Source organism: Seriola dumerili, unplaced genomic scaffold (assembly GCF_002260705.1).
Source record: "Seriola dumerili isolate Sdu_G_001 unplaced genomic scaffold, Sdu_1.0 BDQW01000121.1, whole genome shotgun sequence".
In the NCBI taxonomy this organism is placed as follows: Eukaryota; Metazoa; Chordata; class Actinopteri; order Carangiformes; family Carangidae; genus Seriola; species Seriola dumerili.
Window position 1 is genome coordinate 1998299 of NW_019174376.1, and position 22082 is coordinate 2020380.

A 22082-nucleotide genomic window follows, 5' to 3' on the forward strand; every position below is an offset into this window, starting at 1 on the left:
TCATACATTTTAGCATGTTGGTACGACCATAAATACTCTCTTATTTTATGGCAACCTAACACACTCATTTAGCCCTCGTGGTACTCAAACATATTTTTGTATTCCACAGGGGTGAACCTGAGTTTCTGGTAGTTTCAGGTGCTGAATATGGAACAAGATTAAGTACAGAAAACTCTGTCAGAGAGGGGACAGCAGCTTGCTCGTGGAGGTGTACGAACTGATGGTGATCTGGTAAGCGGAAGGGAGGAAGTCTCAGAGCAGTGAGGGGAGGCAAATCCAACAATGGATTTTGTCTGTGGGGAATCACAAGAGAAAAATGGAAAGGATTGTTGCCTCACGGCAAAAGCCTTCTCTCACAGTGCATTGCAAGGGCCAATATCAGATGTGAAGTAGATGAAATGTTATGGCCAGATACACGAGTGTTTACATGTGGAACCTAACGCATTGGGATTGTAGTGGAGAGGATTTGCATTGACATTTTCACATTTCTTTTATTAAGTTGTTTCTACAACAACCGATCTGAATCTTGTAGTATAGTAAACATTTGTCTTCATTTTACATTCCTTTCACAGTTGCTGTAAGATTCATACTTGAGAAGAAATGTGCTTTGTTGAAACTACGGTTTGTATTCAGGGGCATGTGTTTTGATGGAAATCCTTCAGTTAGCTGCAGGGGAAATTAGACTGTACTACTGGGTAATGTAAAATCAAATTACTTGAAACAAAATAAAGTAACAGAATTTTCAGTGAACTCATTTGACATGATTTCAGAAAATGAGGAAAGGAAGCTGAGATGCACTGGTTAATGAATTTACTTAATTTCGATGCATGAGTCAGAGCTTTTTGAGGGTGCGGTGCTGCACGGTGTGAATTGCTGTGATGATTGCACTCATTGTTTTGAAAAGTACTCAAGCAAATGAGAAAAAATGTAATATTACTCTATATAAAATTAAATGGAAGGGGTTGTAGACATAGAAACAGATGTGTATATGAGATGACTGTGGAATGAATGGAAAGAATAGGAGAGAAATTAATGTCTTAAACAGCAGTGTAGTAATAATACTTGAATAATCCATGAAAAAATCCATAGATCAGATTGTAATGGATGGATGCAATGGATCACTGCCTACTTACCAATTAGAGGATGCTTTGTTATCATCATTTAATCTGATTACATAACTTCTACTGAAAGGACACATGCAGCCATGCAATGTAGTGTCCAGCTCACTATGGCTTTTCAGTAGATTTGAACGGGTTAAACCTGTGAGTGAGGTGTTGTGTGTTACCTATCTGTGCGGCATGGGGCCGGCGGAAAGGATTGCGGACCCTCATCACATCTTTGATTCGCTCCACCTCCTGCTGGTAGCGGCGACGGTCCTTCATGGCTCCTTCCTTCGCCTCCTTCAGTGCACCCTCCAGCGCCTTAACTCGCTCAGCTGTAGACCGAAGACGTTTCTCCAGTTTTGGAAGCTCACAGCGAAGGTCTGCATTGTCACGCACCAGCTGTAAAACATACAGAACACTAAGGACCGGCTTACCAGCTAGTTACATAAACAGCTACTCCTGTTCAGATGACTATAATAAATACCATAAACAGAAAGTCTTGTAACAGTAGCTACTTCTTTTCACAAAAACTTGTCTTGGGTTTTGGCTTTAAGCTAACAAGCTGGGGGTGATTGGGGTGGGGCTAAGGCTACTGGGGGCTGGCTAACTACAGTGGCTCCATGGTGCAGAGCAGAGGAATAACTAAACATAAAACACACGAGCAAGAGAGAGCAGGAGAGTCTGAGGGAGAGAGAGAGAAACCATTGGTAACTGTTGAGCTAAAGAAACTAGCACATTAAGGTTTTTCTGTCCACTGAAATGTTAGAGGGCTTTTAATTTGAAACAATTAAAGGAAGTGTTAAGTTTGTATCAACTTAAACAGGGCAAAAGAGAGTAAACTAAAATACTTACTAAAATAATGGCGTGACCAATAATAAATGTCAAACAGTGGAAATCAGAAATAAATAATTGCCTCTAATACAAACCTGTCTTAAATAAAGCCAATACCTGATGACATAATAGAATCTGTTTGCGCCAAATCATTTCGAAAGAGCAACAGCCAATGGAAAAAGTCCAACACTTGGCCAAGAAGTATGCTTTAGGTACAATATGTGTTAATGACTGTTACTGTTAAAAACAGAACTAAATCTAGATTATGGTCTTCTTTTTTTATGGTCATGTCCATGAACCACAATCAACCGGCAGACTTACTGATTTTACATTGCTGCACATGTGCAGATCATGTTTCCTACAGGAGAAGGCAAGGCAGATGCGAGAAATCCATGACTGAGCACCTTACACACAGAGAGTTTGCTGCTACGTGATCATGCAAACTAATCCATACCCCGCAGAGATACTGAGTATAAGACCTGCAAGGTTTAGTAAGCTGCGAAAGTTATCTAACAGGCAAAGCAGGCAAAGGACTCAGGAATTCAATCAATCCACCTGAGGTTTGGCAGTGCTAGTTTATTGTTTTGTAGTGAGAGACTTCAAAAGAGAAAGGAGGCAGGATTCCTACAGGAGGTAAGTGAATGTTATAAGAGAAATCATGATAGTTGTGTGTGTGCAGATAGATGGATGGACAGACATTATTATATCTTAACAGAGGCAGAGAAACTCATATGTTGCCACGGTGCACTTTCCACTGCCTGTCTTTGGGAGTCTTATCACTTTCCACTGGGAGTTTTCTGATTTATGGCCATGACTTTGGTCTTCTATTCCCACAATATCAGCAGGTGGTGGATGGGATAGGGGTCTCCCAGCAGCCACTTTAGGATTGGTTTTCTGCCTGACAGACTGCTGCAGTGCAGCTTTCACCAATCTGTCAGCCTGAGTATATCTGCCATTCTGCAGAACGTTTAGCACATCAACATTTAGTCCACTGCTATAGTCTGTTTAGGAACTTGAAATAAAGATGTGAAGTGTGTGTATGTTTGTCTAATCTTTTTGAGCACAAGGCTGCTTTTGAGAGTTTGTGTGTGTCAGCTAGAGAGAGAAGAAAGACTAAGAGTGCTGGTGTGCACCTTCATGAGGATGAATTCATTTCAAATCTGAGTAACAGTTTTATGCTGTGTGGCTTCCTTTCCCTGAAGGCAGCATGGTTTAACACCTCCTGCTGCTCTGTTTTCAAGGAGACTTTCATGTGAAGTTACTGTAGTAAGATGATTGATGGTGCTACGGTTACTTCAGCCCATCGGAGAGCAATGACAAACAGTGCACGCTGCTCTGTATTTTAATTTGGCTCGCTCTTTTTGCCCTCCTCTCATATTCTATCTATGCAAGACATTTCTGCCTTACCGCTGTGTCATGGCACAGTGACAATCAAGCTCCCAGGCTGAGGTAAACCGGATGATTTGTCCTAATATTCAAAGAGGTGGTGGACAGGTAAAATGTTATGATCTGTCTCTCTCACTATAATTCACAGTTTTACATCTGCTGCTTGTTGTTACCTGTTTGTGAACTTTTGTAAGCTGGTCCAGGTTGTTTTCAAGAAAGGAAATCTTCTGTTTCTGGGTGATATATCCCCCAGTATCATCAGGCTCCAATTCTGCACTCTGTCAACAGAAACAGAGGAGATATTTTAGAGTTTTGTAAAAAAAGAAAAAAAAAAACTGCTGTGGCAAGTACTGTAGTTCCAAAAAAGTCATTTTCATACAGTCTAGGTAAAGTCACATATACTCTGCCTACAATGGTTATATGTTAAAAATTAAAGCTTTGAGGTGTGTTGTGTAACTTAATTATGTCTGGCTTACTTTTCTAACTCGAGTCGTGAGGTCTTGAACAAAAAGCTTGCGGAGGTTGTGCAGGGTGTGGAGCTCACGAGCCTACAGTATGAGTAGAGAGGAAATGGTGCAGTTAAAGCAGTTACAGTGTATTTAGTGGATCAGTGGCTGCTGATGGAGCCAAGTGAATCGTGACAGCAAATAATGACTTACAACAGTCTCCTCCAGCCCTTTGAGGTCCTGTTTTGACTGCTCATGACGCTCATGGAGAAATCTACAGACAGAAAGATAGAAAATTCAAAATGAGCTTCCCTTTACCCAAATGATTACCACATTCTTGCCAGAATAATTCATAAACAAAGAACAAACGCAGCATGCACCGGCGGCCCCACTCGTGGGCTGTTACCCAGCTGCCATCTGATGCAATATGCTGCAAAGGTCAGTCCAGAAAGAGGCCTATTAACAGCCAGCTGCTACCTTGTTTCAAAACTACATAATGGAGATGCAAAGAGAGTAAGACAGCAAGAGAAAGACAGAGAGAAATAGGCAAAGAGAGGGTTAAAGGGGCAAGCCTCCGGCTAATTTTAGCCACAGTCTGTATGACTGTATTACTCCACAGCCAGAGCAGCACAGTGTAAACAGAATGACAGTCAGAGCTGCAGAGCAAAAGGAAAATAAATAGACAAAAGGAAGACAAACGATAGAGAGACATGAAAGATGTGAATCAAAAGGGGCAGCTCGCCCCCAGGCCTCCATATGGTGAAGTGTTTGAAAGATGGCCAGGACGGTAAAGCAGAGACTCACGTCAGTTCCTCCAGCTGCCGGCTCTTGTGATGCTCTTGGCTCCTGAGACGTTCAAAGTCATCGTGCAGTTGCTCCAACTCCAACTGCTGCTTCTGGTTACAGCTAAAAAAGTGACAAGTGACTCACTCAAGGATTCAATTTGTGAGAAAGAGAATCTGTAATACCACTGGGAAATAGAGGTTAGCACCCTATCATCTAACTTACTGTGATTTCATACCCATAATAGAATTTAACCACAGTGTATTTTATTTACCCATGTAGAAGAAACATCACAGGAGGTCATCAGAGAGGTTTATTTATATATATATTTTTTTAGATATTTAGGTTGAAAAAAAAAAAAAAAAACAGTTTCATAGGATGACTGGTACCACCTCACTGTCACATGTGAAAAAAATAGTCTTTCCCGAGTCTGAGGTGAAAAGCTCCAGCTCAGTGTTGTGCACAGACTTTAAAAGCAGCAGGAGCGAAATGATGAAGAGCCACCATTTCTATGTGCAGTTTAAGGATTTATTTTTGCCCTAACGTCACATAAGAGCACTTTCCACACAGGCACTTTGGCAAACCACAGGGGTACTTGAGTGGCCAAAGTGTGTCATTAGGTCAAAACCAAAGCATGGAAGTGTCCAGTTAGTAGGGTGCAGACACATCCTGGTTTTCAAGAATACAGGGCATTTGGCAAAAGCATTTTGGATTTTCTTACTCATCCTTGACTCTTGGGAGAACATTTATTGTATACATGTTTTTCCTGTTCTGTTGAAGGATCTAAAGGGCCACCCTGCTCCTATTTCAGATGCTTTCCATCTCACTGACAGCCATCCATCCATCCATTTTCAAGCTGCTTATCCAAATCAGGCTCTGCCAGCAGGACAAGCAGAGCAGCTCCAAATGTCTTTTCTTTCAGAAATTCTCTGCAGCTGCTCCTTGGGTGTTACAGACACTCCCAGGCCAGCTGGGAAATGTACTTTAGTCCCTCAAGAGGGTCTGCCCTGCAGTCTCCTCCCAGACGGTCATGCCTGGTACAGAATGTATTCAAAACAAGGCACCTGAAGGGGGCCTCTTTTTCAAGGAGCCAAAGCCAGCCCAGTGGCTCCTCACACTGAGGTTCAGCAGCAGCCTGGTGTTAAGGTCCTCCCACACTGCAGTTTCCTCACCATGTAAACCACCCACACATATTGATTTCCGCCCCTCTTGCAGCTAAAGCAGGGCTCATACTTTTTGAGAACTCAACTACTGACACCATGTCTCCCCAATTTTAGCATTTTCACACTGCTTATGAGGGTAGAACTCAATTTGAGATTTGAGTCCACAGGCAGCTGACAGAGTGGGTAAGCTCTCTGCCTCTGGAAACATGTATGACCTGCATTAGATATTGCCACAGTCGAGCCTCAAATATGGAAGGAAAAATGCTTCTTCCATGAAGTTGACACCTCTGCTTTAAAACACTCTGCTTTAAAAAACTACAGTAAAAATACTGTACATCACTTACAACACTCCTATACATGTTAAGAACTTCTATTTTTAAGGAACTGACTCAGTTAAATTGTCGATGATCTTCTGCTTCTCATTGATCTCGTCTCGCAGGCGGCCAAGCTGTTTGCTGTGCGCCTCACGGTGTGACTCCATCTGCTGCTCCAGAGCCCTCTGAGGTATGGGCAACAAGAAGGGGGTGAGAGACATACACAGGATATATAATGAGAGAGTGAGAGAGAGAGAGAGAGAGAGAGAGAGTACCCAGAGGTGGGAATAAAAGGAAAACAAAATAACTAGAGGAGAGAGGAGAAAATTACACACACCAGTGCACATGTGGACATGCAATGCCACATGGGCATTTAACACACACGCGCACACACACACGCATTCACGTGCGTGCGTGTGCATGCGTGCACGCGCGCGCGCACACACACACACACACACACACACACACACACACACACACACACACACACACACACACACACACACACACACACACACACACACACACAGCAGATTGTGTCACACACTGCCATTGCGAATGAAGTAACGTGCTAATGAAACTGGAGCATTTCACACACAGATACACACACACTGACATGCAGAAACACACTCATGAACACAAGTAAATAATGAAAAACAACAAACACTGCCAGCTGTACAGAAGCATTTAGCAGCTGAAAACTGCATCTGTCACATGCTTACTTTAAGAGAGGATTACTAGGCAAAGTGGGTAACTGTTCCAGGGACCCAGACTTCCAGTGGACTAAAAAACCCTTGGTTAACTATATGTTAGTTGGTTTTTGGGGAATTTGCCCTTTACATACAGAAAGCCCACGCCCTGGTAGTATTCAAGTACACTGGTTGGTTTTAGGACTTCTGCCCAAAAATATAATGAAGCTGCTGTCTATTATGTGCTGCATGCACTGTATGTGGTGCAAACATGGAAGTTACACAATTGGAGGCATTAGTAGCAGGTTGAAACAGGTTAATCTGAACATGTCAGTGATTAGACTGATAAGTCAAAGACTGATAAGTCAATCAGAAAATCTGACAAAAACGTCATTTACAACAGAAATATTCAAAACATTTGCATTTCCAGCATCTCAAATGTGAGGATTGTCATTGTAAAATGAGCACCTTTGGATTTTGAACGGTATCACTATTTGAAGATCATATCAGGCTCTTCTCACTATTTTCTGACATTAAAGGAATAGTCTTAGTTTGCTTTTTTGCAGATTGATGCCACTTTCATATCTGGACAGGAAACAGCTAACCTGGCTCTCTCCAAAGGCAACAAAATTGCCTACCAGCACTCCTAAAGCTCATTAATTAACACTTGTTTGTTCAACCCACATAATAATCGCAGTATTTTTGGACCCATAGAGCTTAGGAGAGTCCGTCTCCAGTCAAGTTGTGCATGAGTGTTTGAGATGTTCTTTGGCCGAGCCAAGTGAATTCCTGTTGGCTCACATGAATGGAATAAATAATTAAACTTTTAAACTTTAATTTTATTGGACTAAGTGAATCAAATTCTGATAATAAAAAGCCTTTAATGAAGTTTGTGACACTCTCTTATTCACCATTTTACAGCTGCTCCTTTTCCAATGACTGTGTATGGGAAAAATGCTTTCTGGGCCACTGGCTGCTGGCTGTAGCTTCATATTCATCGTAGTGACATGAGAGTGTCATGGATCTTCTCATCTTACTATCAGGGAAAAAAAAGTTATTAAGTCTATTTCCTAAAGTGTCAAAATATTTATCTGTAAGTCGCAGCCCTGCAGTAGTTTACATGCAGAAACACTCATGAGCTCATGTTCCAGCACAGACATAGCACACTGACACATGAAAAATGGATGCTGTCGCAGACAAACACACGCCCACATGACATCCACACATGCACACCTGCAGTTAGCTGAGTGCTGAGGCGGTGTGATAAAAGGTCATTACATTAAGTTGCTCTCACTGTAGTCATGACTACCTTTATATCACAGCAATCCTGGGCAGACGTGCGATTCTCCCCCCTGGTCATGTGTGACAAGCTCTCTGAAACACACGCACACACACACACACGCACACACACACACACACACACACACACATTTAGGAGAACAGACAGAGATTGATGGCGTGAGATACCAAGATGGAGAGAAAAAAAAGAAGGCAGAAGAGGAAGAGAGAAGCACACACCCAAAAGAAAGTAACACGTTGATGTAGATAAAAGAGGTGACAGTGACCTGACTTTGACAGCACAGCAGTACCGACGCTTGATGTTGACAGTGAGGTCAGCGTGATCCAAGTCATGCCTTTGGGTGTAATAGTATCTATTATTGCAAATGACAGCTATTGTGTCACGCCGATCTGATCTGTTGTTGACTCACTGCTGTTCCTGTTGTCTGATGATGAAATTAGGAGCTCTCTACCTCACGCCAGGCTGTGTGATCATCAACATGACCTGCAGCACTTTGTATTTATCTACTTCTGTAACGACTCCAGGACGGCCCGGCTCAGGTGTGGAGTGGGGCCAAAATTGATTTACCTGCCCTTAAATCCACCAGTTATTTAATGCAGTTCTGTGAGACTCCTCAGGAACACATTGCCTTTGGCCTGATTTGTGAATTGTGTCAGTGTACTGGGAATAACTGCAGTTAGCTGGACATCGCACGGTTTCAAATGTACCATTAATCTATTTGTGCTGGTGCGGTGAAATGTTCGGGAGCCAAAGCTGTTCATCAGCATTTACTGTTGTTTTTCTTTCTCTTGACAGGATAGAGAGGCCTCTGGCACGGGCTGAAGCTCTCTACTGAAGCCAGTAAAATGGTTTTAAGCAGAGAGCAAGTTTCTTCCAGTTCTAGCTCGGTGGAGTTGAGACACAGTGACAGGTTTGTTGTCTTTCTACATTTGTACGGACGTGATTTTGTCTGACTGTGTCAGAGCATTAACCTTAAATTTGACTTTGGCATCTCAAGTCAGCAATTCAGCAAGATTTATCCATCTAAACATTGTCCTTCACTGTGCAGTGACTAAGAAATGTCACACAGTGTTTATCAGATTATCACTTATAATTTGAATCCCTTCAGCACAATGTCATCGTAAAAATATTTAGTTTAGTTGAAAGAATTTGCCTCTGTAAACTTCTCCTTTATTTGAATTAATACTGAGCAAAGACCCGTTTTGCTGACTGTTTCAATGTTGATTTGATTTCCTCCTGAAGCCTTATATTTTGCCTGATTCATCAACCATAAATGTGTCATTATGCTTATCCAACCATATTGATATTTGGAGTCTTCTCTCTTGCTCCTGGTTTGGTATTTCGAAGGTAAAATATGTCAACCTTATCCTGAGGCTAAGCTTGTACTGTATATTTTATGTGTACTGAACAGACCGTGTTTGTGCAATATTGATCCTTGCACTTCAGGTTTGGCTAGATTTCCCCTCAAAACCTTGATTAATGTACTTTACATGTATGTCACAATGCTGGCTGTGTAAATTTGAGTAGTATTCTGAGATTATACATCTGTTGCTTTTTTGTCTTTTTAGTCTTAGTAGTGACATGGCTGTATGGATAGTCTGCTGGTCCACCACTTTGATCCAGACTGAAATACCTTAACAACCTTTAGATGGATTGTCATGAAATGTTGAAGACATTCAGGAGAGGATGAACCTAATGACCTTCCACTGTTGATGTAATGATGCGCCCTCTGACTTTTCATCTAATGCCACCAGCAGGTCAAAGTTTTTAACTGTGAAATATCTCAACATATGCTCGACGGATGTGAAAAAAAAAAGACATTCATTGTTCCCTGACGATGTATCCTATTGACTTTTATGATCCTTGGACATTTTCCTTTAGCGCCACCATGAGGCTGATATTTGTGAGTGAAATGTGTCAACAAATATTGGATGGATTGGCGAAAATGAAATTCAGTTCAGGCATTCATGTTCTCCTGAGCATTAGTTGCTTGATCTTTTCACTTTTCATTTAGAGCAATCATCAGGTCCAAAGTTAAATTTGTCCAGTACTTTGGTTTATGACCAAGTACCTGCTAAACTAATGAGGTTCCCATCCACCTTAGGTCTAGGCTAAGTTATGTTTAGTAATTAGCAAACGTTAGCATGTTAACACACAATACTAAGACGGTGTAAATTGTAAACATTATACCTGCTTAACATCAGCATTGTCACTGTGAGCATGTTAGCATGCTGATATTAGCATTTAGTTCACTGTGCTGTTAATTCTTCAGCCTCACAGTCTTAGTTAATCTTATTTGTTCACTGGTTATGTATGTTTTGGTGTTTGTCTGGATTCATATATTGATGGAGCTACTATTTTACATCAGTTTTACACAATAATGATTTGTGTTAATCTACCTTGAGCTTTGAGTGTAGCCAGCTCCTCGCTCAGAGAGTCGTAGCTATCCTCCAGCTGTCTCTTCTTCAGCTCCACATTCTGCATGTACTCCGTTAGAGAGCGGATCTTAGCACCGTGCTGAAATTCAGAGCATGGTATACTGATGAGCAAAGCAACTCTACCCAAGAGAGGATAAAATGTACTTTTTACTCAGAGTTGAATGGATACGGTTTACCCTGAATATTTATGATCTCTATTCACCAGGGAATTTAATTTAAATACCAAAGATAGTAACATTTACATCATGATGGCTTCTAGCAACCACATCAGCACATAGAACAGAAAACACACAATGCTTTAAGAATTTTTCAGACAGTTTTCACACTGTAAGCTTCTAATGCCAAAAAGCTGTTGTCTCCAAAATAAGCTGAGTGACGCTTTGAGCACACAGCTCTTCATCAGAGTAATTAACACCACACTGAGGCCTACATAGCAATGTGTGATGTTAATTAGACTGACGAAGGGGAGTGAGCTTGAAACGTCACTCAGTCGTTTGTGGTGATAATTAATATTTTGCAGTGTTGTAAGTTGCCGTGTCCTGATTTTTCCATGTCAACAGAAAAAAATTGCCCCTGGGGTAACAGATGAGCAGTTCTTTTTTTCCCCACCAGTCCCTCACCTGTGAAATGAGGAGGTGACACGAGGACAGCTCTCTTCCCGTCTCCTCCATCTTGCGGTGACACTCCATCTGGAGGTTCTCCAGGTGACGGCAGCGCTTCACCATCGACTTCACCTCCGACTTTATCTTACTGATGTAGAGGCGAGCCACAGTGAACTCCTCCTCGATCGCACCGGTGATCTCCATGGGCTGTGGACGGATGAGGGAGGAGGAGAGGAGGTGGGACAGTTCAAAGAGTAGTGGAGATGTTTGGTTAAGATTGAGTAGAGATGATTTAAATGCAATTGAACAGGGAGGGAGGAAGGGAGGCTTTCTGGCATTTCGTATGCACATCCATTAGGTTAACAGCATCATTTAGCAGGTGCTGTGATTCAAGAGGCTCTGAAATGAACTTACACATCAAAATCAATCTGATCATTACAGATGACAGTGAATATGCCTATAAACTATCCCCGGGTCTTATACAGAAAAATTCAGGGTCATGGGCAATACATAGTTCATGTTGACTACAATGTTTCATGTATGGCCCTTCAGATATGTCAAGCTAAATTAGACAGCGATGTGTATAAAGTGACGTGCAAGGCATTGAACATTTTCCACTGCAAGTATGTTAAAGCTGTAGTGCTGCTCTGGAACAAGCAGGCACATTTTTGTACATTGTGAACTCTTGAACCCTTGACTGTTTCTTTGGTTTGTTTCTTTTGGTCCTTACGTGTCTTAGTTGGGCGTGATCATGCTTTCAATGATGTACACAAGTTAGCTATGGCCTATACCTGAACCCTGATTTTTTTTCACCTAATAATTTTTATATCTTGGTGAATCTATAGAAGAAAACCTTTACGTTTTGGTATTATGAGGTAAGATCGGAGGTCAAAATGAGCACCTCTTCAATAAGATTTAAAACCTATTCACGGATGGTTATCACTGCTCTCACTGGAGTGAGCAAGCTGCAATGACACCAACATTATGTGTATGACATCTGATCTGCCTGTGCATACTGGTTTGTGAGTTATAACTCTAACAATGAGAAGAAGCTTCTTTGTCCAGATTGCATCAAATGGGCCGAAACATTTAAATGTTTTTTTCTTGCTTTGATAGTCTGGAAACACCAGGATTCAAAGTAAAAATGTTTCAAATACAGAAAGGTACCTAAAACTGCATACAATTTCTCATCTGTAGTTGCAGACATCAAGTATCTTATTTCAGTGTTTCACTGTTTGTTCCTTGGCAACATCTTTGGTAAGTGAATGCAGTGTCTTCAAACCTGCAGCCTCAGCTTCACTCACCAACTTTATGTCCTTGTTCCCAACAATGGTGCTGAACTCACTCAGCTCCCTCATGAGCCCGTTGAGAATCTCAGCGATGCGTTTCCTCTGGTGGCTGCTCACTTCTTGGATACGGGACAGCTCTGCCTCTAAAGCCATCAGATGACCCTGTCGGAGGAGAGGAGTGAGACAAGGAAGTGTTAGAGGAGATAAACAAACGAGGGAGAAGAGATTGGAAGGTGCAAGGGAATAATAAAGGGAGAGAATATTGCGTGGGGGTGAAGTGAGAGAAAAGGTTAATGAGAGTCCATTATCCTGAGAGCACACACAGCTGCAAGACATTTTAACCCCTGACCAGGGATGTAGTGCTATTTGTTTAAGTACTAGAGCGCAACTATGACACGTAAGCTTCTAATTCAATTTTTATTGTTATTTTATCCAAACACTTTTCCTACGGTGGCAAGTTTACATACATCAAACAAGTATAACTGACCTCATGATCAAATGTTAGACTGACTTTATGAATTGTTCATAAATTTTTCATGTCGCAGCTCATTTAGGCAAGGCAAATTTATTTGTATAGAACATTATCATACAGGGCACATTCAAAATGTTTAACAGATATACAAGAAGCATAAAAAACAGAAATAAAAGCACAAAAATAGAAAACAGTATAAAAACACAGATTATAAAACATGTAATTAAAGTGCAAGATTAAATTAAATGATTAAATTAAGACTAAGCAGTTTTTAGTTTCTTTTTAAAGCAAGTCACGGTTTGGGCAGATTTGATATCCATTGGGAGCTGGTTCCAGCAGTGAGGAGCAAAGTGGCTGAAAACCATTTCACCCTGTTTAGTTTTATCTCCACACACCACTAGCTGACTAGCTCCTACACATTTTAGAGACTTATTAGGCTTATATACATCAAGCATTCCAGAAATATATTTAGGGCCCAGATCATTTAGTGATTTACAGACAAGAAGTAAAACTTTGACAGCAAAGGAAAAGCAAAAGCAAATCTCAGACAGCGTCCTGGCTCAGAGGGGGATAAAAGCTCAGAAATATAGGGAGAGGCCAGCTTTTATTTATTTATTTAATCTAAGAATCAATCCTAAAATTAACAGGCAGCCAGTGCAAAGACCTTATAACAGGAGTGATATGAATACATTTTTTGGACTGAGCCGAGCTGCAGCATTTCCTGCCTGACTGAGACGGGTGTATAGGGAGCTGCAGTAGTTTAGCTGGGAGGAAATAAAAGCATGGATGAGTTTCTCCAAATCGGCGGCTGAAATAAAAGACTTAACCTTAGGTGTATTTTTCAAATGATAAAAACATGACCGAACGTTTTCTTTACCTGGGCTTCAAAACTGGGCTCTCAAAGCAAGGCGCTCTGAAAGTCCTTTCAGAAAACAACCACGCTAAGGTCTTCTCTCCATTTGGCATGAATTATAGAGGTTTGATTCATCACATCAAGTCTGTAATTCTTCAGAGAACTAGCAATTCTATATATTCAAGCAGGATTTATTTTACAGGGTCAGTACAGGTGAGGGTTGGAAGTGCTACCAGAGGAACTTGAGGTGGAGCCTGGTACCCAATACTAGGTTAATAACAGGTTTTACTACAGAGTGGAAAAATAATAAATGTTCTTAGGTGTGTGGCAGGTTCTGACTGGGGGGCTGACAGATAGTCAATGATGATGATTTATAGAGCAATGATTAGATCAATTATTGATTATTGATGCGTGACTTATGGATCAGCAGCTCCTACAATGATTACAAAACTGGGTATTGTACAAGCTAAAGCCCTGGGAATATGTAGTGGGGCATTTCACACTAATACCTGTCTCATTGATAGAAATGGGAGTGATGCCCTTGGAAATCAGACAATAAAAACTTTGACTGAGATACTTTATGAAAATAAATGATGAATCATTTACAACAAAACACCAGCTGGATTAACATTGGGAATTCCTGGGAGGAGTCAGAAGGGCCAAAGCAAAAATTGGAAACAAGCTAAAATCGAAGGTATTGTTGGTATTATTCATATTAATGTGTGGCCTCCAGTCTGTTGGTCAGTTGTACCATCACGGCCTTAACAAATAGCCACTGGCTTTGGATTACTCTCCACTGCCTGCTTATGCTCTTTGTGGAACTAGAGTAATTTCTCTCAACCATAGTAGATACTGAGCTGGGGAAAAATGACAATGGCTCCTTTATAGTTGTCATAGTATTTGTTTGGGTAGCCTAGAGAAAAGCTTAAGTAGGCACTTGGGTGTAATTTTATATTTCTTTCACATTTATTGGGTAGATAATGTCATGGAAAAACAAATAAATAAGTTCCCTGGTCTCAACTGATGTGTTGTTGGCTGTGATGGTAGCACAGAGGGGGTGGTGTAGTGGTGAGGACACGGAGCTATATACTGGCAGCTACTGACAACTTTTAAGGTGAAATGTTTTGTTTCATGTTACTCAATGCATGAGTTGACAATGTGAATCAATCAACACACCTTAAATATCAATATGACAATGTTGACCATTCAATTTGTTTTTATTGGCTGTCTTGTACGACATAGGTTTGAGTGATGACTGGATCTTCAGGCACTTAAAAAAATGTATATGAATTTCAACCGGATTATGCAAACTGAGAATATTCTATTTCCTCACTTGGAGAAAAAAAGTGGCAGAGCATTGTTCCAGCGCGCTCACGGAGCACTATACCTATACCCTGACCTCATTCTCATCCAAGAAACTCAAGTAACAAAACATAATGGCTGCTAAATTACAAATCAATAAACTTCAAGATAGGTGTTGATGGCGGTGGCGCTGGATGAAAGGATCTGGGAGAGCGAATGATGGAGCTTACTTTATCCTTCTCCAGTTTGTACAGCAGGCAGCTTCTAAACAACACTGTCGCCCCAATGGCTTGAACACAATGAAACAATTTGGATTCAATCGATGGCACTACAGGTCTAACAAAATGAATGAGAGCAAGAAAACTTTTGCTGTTGGTCAGGAACATAGCCAGGATTTTAGAGGTCCTGAGCCCAAATTCCCCAGTGAAAATTATATGGAGGAATAATGACCTTGGTGTCTTCATTGATAGCTACAACTCTGGTCTTTGTTCAGTGGTGAGTGATGAGTAAGAAAAATGTATTCATTTCAGATATATAGTCCGTTTCCTCTCTGATGCTGCTATGGTACCTAAAGGTTTGAAGATCTGAAGACGCATTCAAAGTGTTTAATTTTATATTGAGTGAATCATCTAAATAATGCTCTTAAGCCATTGTTTTTTTTAATGGCGTATTTCAGATTATTGCCCCCATGAATCATTAAGTCAACTGAAAGCACCATTAAGCACCTTCTTAAATACAGTAACATTTACTCCTTTATCAACCTCTCCATCTTCATCTCCGTCATTAACTTCAAGCCCTGTGATCATTTTCCAGGTCACTTCCCACGTCAAAACATTTACATAGCATGAATGACGGTAAATAATTAACTGAAATCAATTCATTTATTAATAAGTAAAAAGGAGAAGAGAAGAGAGAGGTTAATGAAAAATGTTCAGTGTAGTTGAAGAAAGATTTATGACGAGATATGGCAGAGAAGAGCTGGTTGGTTGAATGATGAATGGAGTTAATCATAACGATAGAAAGGGGCTTAAGTGGACATATGGATGAATGAAGGTGCTTAAGGGAGCAGATGAATGGCAGTTAACAGTGAGCGATGGTGTGGTCTCCTGCAGAAGAAGAGAGGAGTTTCCACTGAAAGCAACAATGCAGGCAGCTGAGGAGACGGTGGGGTGAAGACAGTGATGAATGTACCTCATTGCAACACTTTTTCTAGGTCAATGCCGCACCATTTCAACTATGGATATGAAAACATTCAAAAACCTGCAACACTGCACATTATGGGAGCCACTCTCTGCATCCTGCGGCCCTAAAGAGTAAGGGGGTGCGGGTGGGGGAGGTGAAGCTGGGAAGAGCCCTGAGAGGATGGGATTCTCTTCAGATCACTGCATGGTTCCTTGTACTCAGTTTCACATCCTGTCAGACTGCCAGGTGGGGTCCCTGAGAGGGAGCTGTGTCAGGTGAGAGGTCAGAGCAGAACAGACTGAAGAGGCTATAGTGGAGACGTGGTAAGTGATACGATGGAGGAGAACGAAGGGTTTAAATTGCGTTTAGCAAGATAAAATTTGCACTCAGTGGCTACATTGTGAGCTCCTTTCAATCAATGTCTGGACCAGCTTCTGAGAAAGAAAGAGAGGGAGAGGAGGACGCGGTGGCAGATTGTAAAACGGTGCATGAAATATTAAAGAGGTTTAGACAAGATGAATAATGGTCCTCTCAGTCCACTGAGCCAGTCACAATAACCTTATGGAGAACTGACCAGTTCTGTCAATGGTCTCTCCTTATTCTCCTTATTTTCAACTGCACATTCCCACTTACTAAAATGCGGCATAACAATCCACTCACATGCAAACCTGTGAATGATCAATAAATAAGCAGAGCTGCACTATTTCAAAACTGTCATCTTTCATCACAGCTGAAAAACACCTGAAACTCTGCTTCGAGTCATTCTCTATGACAGAGGTGTGAGGCTCGCATCTCATGACAAACATATTTTTAGATTCAGTGTGACATACACTTTCCGAGGATATTTCTGATGTCCAACACAAATAAATATTCTGCTGTACGGCAGAAAACTTGTGGCTTTATGTCATGCTGTTGACTGTTGTCTGGAATGATTATGACAAAAACAGCAGACCTTCACTGGTTACATTTGTCATCCTTTTTCATTTTTTACCATCCTATTTTGATTTTTTTTCCTAATAGTTTTTATCGTTCTTAAATGTATCTGACTGCAGGCGACCCAATTATTAGAATTTTCTCTCTTATCTTTCCTTCCATGTAGCTCTCCAATTTTACTCATTATCTCCCTAATTGCATTTTGAACCACAAGTTCTACATATTTTTGAAAGATAGGGGCTTAATTTGACAGATGGACAGATTATTTTAAACCTTAATGTTTTTTTCTTCCTTTTCTTTACTCAATGTACATGTCCACAATATGAACCACAACGCAGCATATGTCTATTTACTCCTTTAATTGGTAAAAGCTCCATTTTCAGTCACATTTTTAGTATGAAATATTAACAAGAAAGCCTGACCCACCATTTTCTTTGAAAGCTCTTCAGCCAGGATCTTGTTCTGCATGCTCTTCTCCTCTACCTCCTGGCTCTTCTGGTCGTAGTTGACTGCCAGCTCCTCCAGGGCCTGGAGGACCTCCTTCACCTCCGCCTTAGCAGATTCATTCTCTGTCTGCAGCCTGCCGAGCTCCGACTGCACCTTCTCACTGTCACCCTTGGATGATGCTAGAAGCTGAGGGCCACAGAGATTTAACAGCCAAATATAAACAGCAAGTTAAACAAAAGCTTTGGTTAAAATGCGCAAAGAAACTCAAATTTACATTAGTATTCTATACAAAAACAGCTCCTTCTTCATTATTTACATTTCAGAGCAGCTGGGTTTTAATAAAACATTAATTGTGAGGTTTATCTTGATCTCTTGGTAACAAGCGATAAGCATGTGTACAAACCTTGGCACACAATACAGATGTAATTTAACAGATGAAACATTTTTTTAAATATTGATCTGAGAACATCCCTTGACTCTGTAAGAGCTGACATTATTTTGCCAGCATGGTATTTGTTTGTCTTTTGCTGCAGCCCACTGTGGGTCATTTCATTGAATGGATGTCATTAAATGTAGATATTGCTCTGCCCAGGGTGCCTGCATGTTTGAACTGCAGCATACAGCTTGTGTTTGGCCAAATGGATGTAAATTCATGTTACTGCACACAGACTAAGGTTAGGTAGTTACCACCATGTCAGCTCAACCCACAGCAGGACCATTTTGGAATATGAATGAAGTAATTTTGCAAATGACTTGGCAGTGGAGTATTCGCCGAAGCCTGTTGCAGGTTATTTAGTCCACTGGTCTAGCCACTGCTATGAAAACAAGGTGTAAATACTGTTTGTAATTACCTTATAATGGAGGCTTTTAATTGCTCTTCTCCCCCAGAAGTAGCACATATAGATAGACAAGTCTGTTTGCTGCAGAAACTTTTGTGGTATAAAAATTCACTAAATTCACAAAGATCATGCTCATCCACAACATACCAGGTCGTCACAGGGCATTTGCTTGTTTATTAGCCACAACGTCAGTAATGTCAGCTAAAAAAAGGCAACATGGGTCTTTTCCTTCTTTTTTCTCACAAATAAAGACACAACATGTATCAAAATGAACAAATACCACATCATGCATCAGTCCTTAATCAATCTTTCTATTGATCCCTGCTTCAATAACTTGTGCCTGAGCAGCCACTGGAATCAAATTTTCTATTTTACACACTGCTGTTAAATAACGCACTCATGATTAAACAATGACACTCTATGTTCTTAAAGTGCTTTCTAGCACCTGAAAAGAGTTATTTTTTCTTTCTCACCCCTCTCAAGGACAAGATAATAAACCTCTCACTGACTGACTTCTATTCAAATTTCTGCTACATTTGAAGATGCGCAGCCTACTGTGAGCCATTTAACCAAACCCATGAAAGAATGTAAAACCATGGTCTTTTACCTCCTCCTGGTCAAGCATCTGCTCCTTCAGCTTCTCCACCATCTGGCTCTGGTGGTTGATCTCATCATCCTTTAGTGGTAAAGAGACACATGGAATAGATGCAGTTTATTTAAAGTGTTATGGATTATATATACTGGTACAGTAAAGATACTCTGTACTAGTTTCAATACTATTCAAAAAAAAAACATTAATACAGTCTAACCATAAACAAAAGACATTATAATTATTAAGTGTAAGTCTAATTATGGTTCAGCAAGCATTTAATTGATGGTCTGTGGTTAACTGATCATATATAAAAACACTGCAATAGCAAAATGTTTAAGGTGTGTCGCCTGTATATGTACACTTAACATGCAACATAGAATATCCTGCATCAGATCAACTATTGCGAGTGTACTGCATACATTGAGTAGAGAAAAAATATATGCATCCCCATGGATTGTCCTGTACAGTATGTGCAACCACACACAAAAAACATGGCTACTTTTTCTCATATGCACTGTAAAGGAAAGATAAACTGTGCCAGTGCATTGACACACTAATCGTTCTGCATATTTAATGTAATATCTGTTGATAAAAGCAATTACACATTGCAGCGCTGTGGAGTGCAGGATACATACGCGTAGACAATATGATGTGTTAAATAAATTAAAGCTTTAATGCTTTTCAATGTAGAACATTACTATTTCCCTAATGACATCTATTCCTAAGAGTTGCCATATTAGTCACTACTATGTGTCTGATCCTGAATTCATTAACATGAATAATACATGTACGATAGGCTCTTTGTATTCATGTGTGCATACCATTACAAAAATCTGCCATACTGTGTAATCAGCTCTACATTCATGCTCACAGTCCTCATGCGGCACCCATTCATCACCTTCTCGTCCAGCTGTTTGTACAGCTTGCGGATCTCCTCCTCATACTTCTGCCGCTCTTCCTCAGAAATGTGAACCACAATGGAGGACGCAATGGAGCAGGGGCTGCAGGGGCTGCAGGGGCTGCAGATGTCAAGAACTGGCTCCTCAGATTTTGGAGCCACCAGGGGAACATCCTCCGATCCTTCACGCTGCCCCAGCACAACATCATCCTCACCTTAAGACGAGGGACAATATATTGGATTTTTTGTGTGTGAATGTGAGGCTCTTATCTTTGTGAAATCCCTCCACGGCTTAATGCATAAAAGAAGGGATTAGTGGGTTAATCTTCAACATATGTCCTTTCTTTACTCCTGAATGCATTTAAATCTCACGACTGAGATATTTCAGTGCCATAAATTAGCATTTTTTTCATGTATGCAGACAGCCGTGCAAAATACCATAAGTATAAAATGTTAGAATGCCAGTTTTCTCGGGCCTGGCCATGGCAGAGATTCTTGGAGAAATTCACAAAACAAAAGGATGGGAGCTGGTGAATGCAGAAAAGTTCAATATGCTTCCACACATGAACAGGCAATTATTGGCATGAAAAACACAGACAAAAGCTGGGATTGACAGCCACTCTGGATTGTAAAAGCATTTGAAGCCTGATGCTCTTCCTCAGGCAGCATCAAGGGGTTTCTGCTGACGTGTCTCTAGAAATAGGGGAAAAGCATGAAGTGACCTGAGAAATAGGTTGTAACACAATCACTGTACAATACAAAAGTAGGATTCTTACACTAATGGTAAAGAGTATATGGTAAGACATATTTAACAAATAAACAGACATGCTGTACTGAAGTAATCCACTGAGTATATATCAATGTCAAAGAACCAAATATATGCATTTTCAAGCATCCCAGTGTAATAGCTTGTTATCGTCTACAGCAGGGCTGAAATACAATGGCAAAAGGCAAAGCGAAGCTGAAGCGCTTTGTGTTCACAATGCACAGGTTAAGCGAACCACAATGCGGATTTGAAGCAAACTAAACACCCCACCCCCCCACCCCCAAACAGAAACCGTGTGCGCCAATTCATTTTTGAAAGACCAACGACCAATGGGGAAAAACCAACTTAGTCATGTGGTATTTAGCTGACCAATGATGGAATTATGATCACTTAGTCAATCAGTCAGTCAGTCAGTCAACTCAGTCCATCAGTCATGGACATACAGGATTATAGGACTGGCTATGCTGTTGCGGTCCAGCCAAAACAATGATGTCTTTCAGGATGTTTTTCCTTACAAAAGATGTTAATTTTTTCATGTATTAAATGTGTCCTTATATGAGAAGATTATAAACTCTAATGTGTCGTAAGTTTTTTGTTATGACATATTTATCATTTCACATTCTGCTTTTTCCACAATTCTTAAGACACATGAGCATAAACAGCTTGATGCTGTCTGAAGGGGACTAAGCTTGGGCTTCGTTAAGTGCCTGTATTTGCGTACATATTTAGTATATTAAATGTTGTCAATTTTCTGCATCTGTCTTTCTTTGTGTTATTCTGAACCGCCTGGAAACTACTTCTACTTCTGTTTTTGTGTGACCCAGCATTTCACGCTACTGATTTGACTGAGTTGTAGTTGTACTGTAACTGGAAAACAGGAGGATCAATTTGGAAATTGAGTGCTTTGCCCCTTCAAGACAAGGTCAAAGTAATCCATACTTAAGATAACTGACACCTTTCACAGATCAGATCCTCCTGTCTAGTTGAAGGTGTGCTAATCAGTAAAAACATCTGTCAGGTTAACTGGAACAAAAACCTGCATTGCACACTATGGGAGATTCCCGCTCTATACTGGATGGAACTTGCTGCGTGTGACAGCTGTTCCTGTCTTTGGGACACCCTTGAGTAAAGAGTTGGATAATGTGGTGCAAGACGGAGGTCAACAACATCCGTCTCAGGGAGTTCCTGGCCCGAGGTGGGCAACAATACAGGGAGCAGTGAGGGGAGAATGGGGGCAACGATGTTGTCAAAATGATCCATTAGGAAATTAAAAGTACTAAACTGTAAGAGAGATAGAGAGTAGGAGAGTTGAGGGGGAGACTGTGTGTGTGTGACTGCATGTGTGCGTCTATGTGAAGGAGAATCAGAGTAGCTGAGTGGGATGAGGCAATAAAAGGAATCATTTTCAATGATACTGTAGGTGCTCAATAAAGATGTGTTACAGCATTTTTAAA

General features: G+C 40.8%; 1 protein-coding gene across 1 annotated transcript in view; it reads right to left on the bottom strand.

Moving 5' to 3' along the window:
- kif5a (kinesin family member 5A) overlaps nt 1-22082 on the bottom strand; it is a 56489-nt gene that overhangs the window by 4345 nt on the left and 30062 nt on the right. Inside the window, exons 12-24 of the mRNA XM_022748243.1 lie at nt 19863-20077; nt 18980-19048; nt 17513-17719; nt 12360-12506; nt 11074-11262; nt 10415-10532; nt 8025-8089; nt 6102-6211; nt 4571-4672; nt 3980-4040; nt 3797-3868; nt 3494-3598; nt 1286-1502 (exon numbers count right to left, since the gene is read on the bottom strand). Of these exons, the coding sequence (XP_022603964.1) occupies nt 1286-1502; nt 3494-3598; nt 3797-3868; nt 3980-4040; nt 4571-4672; nt 6102-6211; nt 8025-8089; nt 10415-10532; nt 11074-11262; nt 12360-12506; nt 17513-17719; nt 18980-19048; nt 19863-20077 (1677 nt within the window). The remainder of the gene's footprint in view (nt 1-1285; nt 1503-3493; nt 3599-3796; nt 3869-3979; nt 4041-4570; nt 4673-6101; nt 6212-8024; nt 8090-10414; nt 10533-11073; nt 11263-12359; nt 12507-17512; nt 17720-18979; nt 19049-19862; nt 20078-22082) is intronic.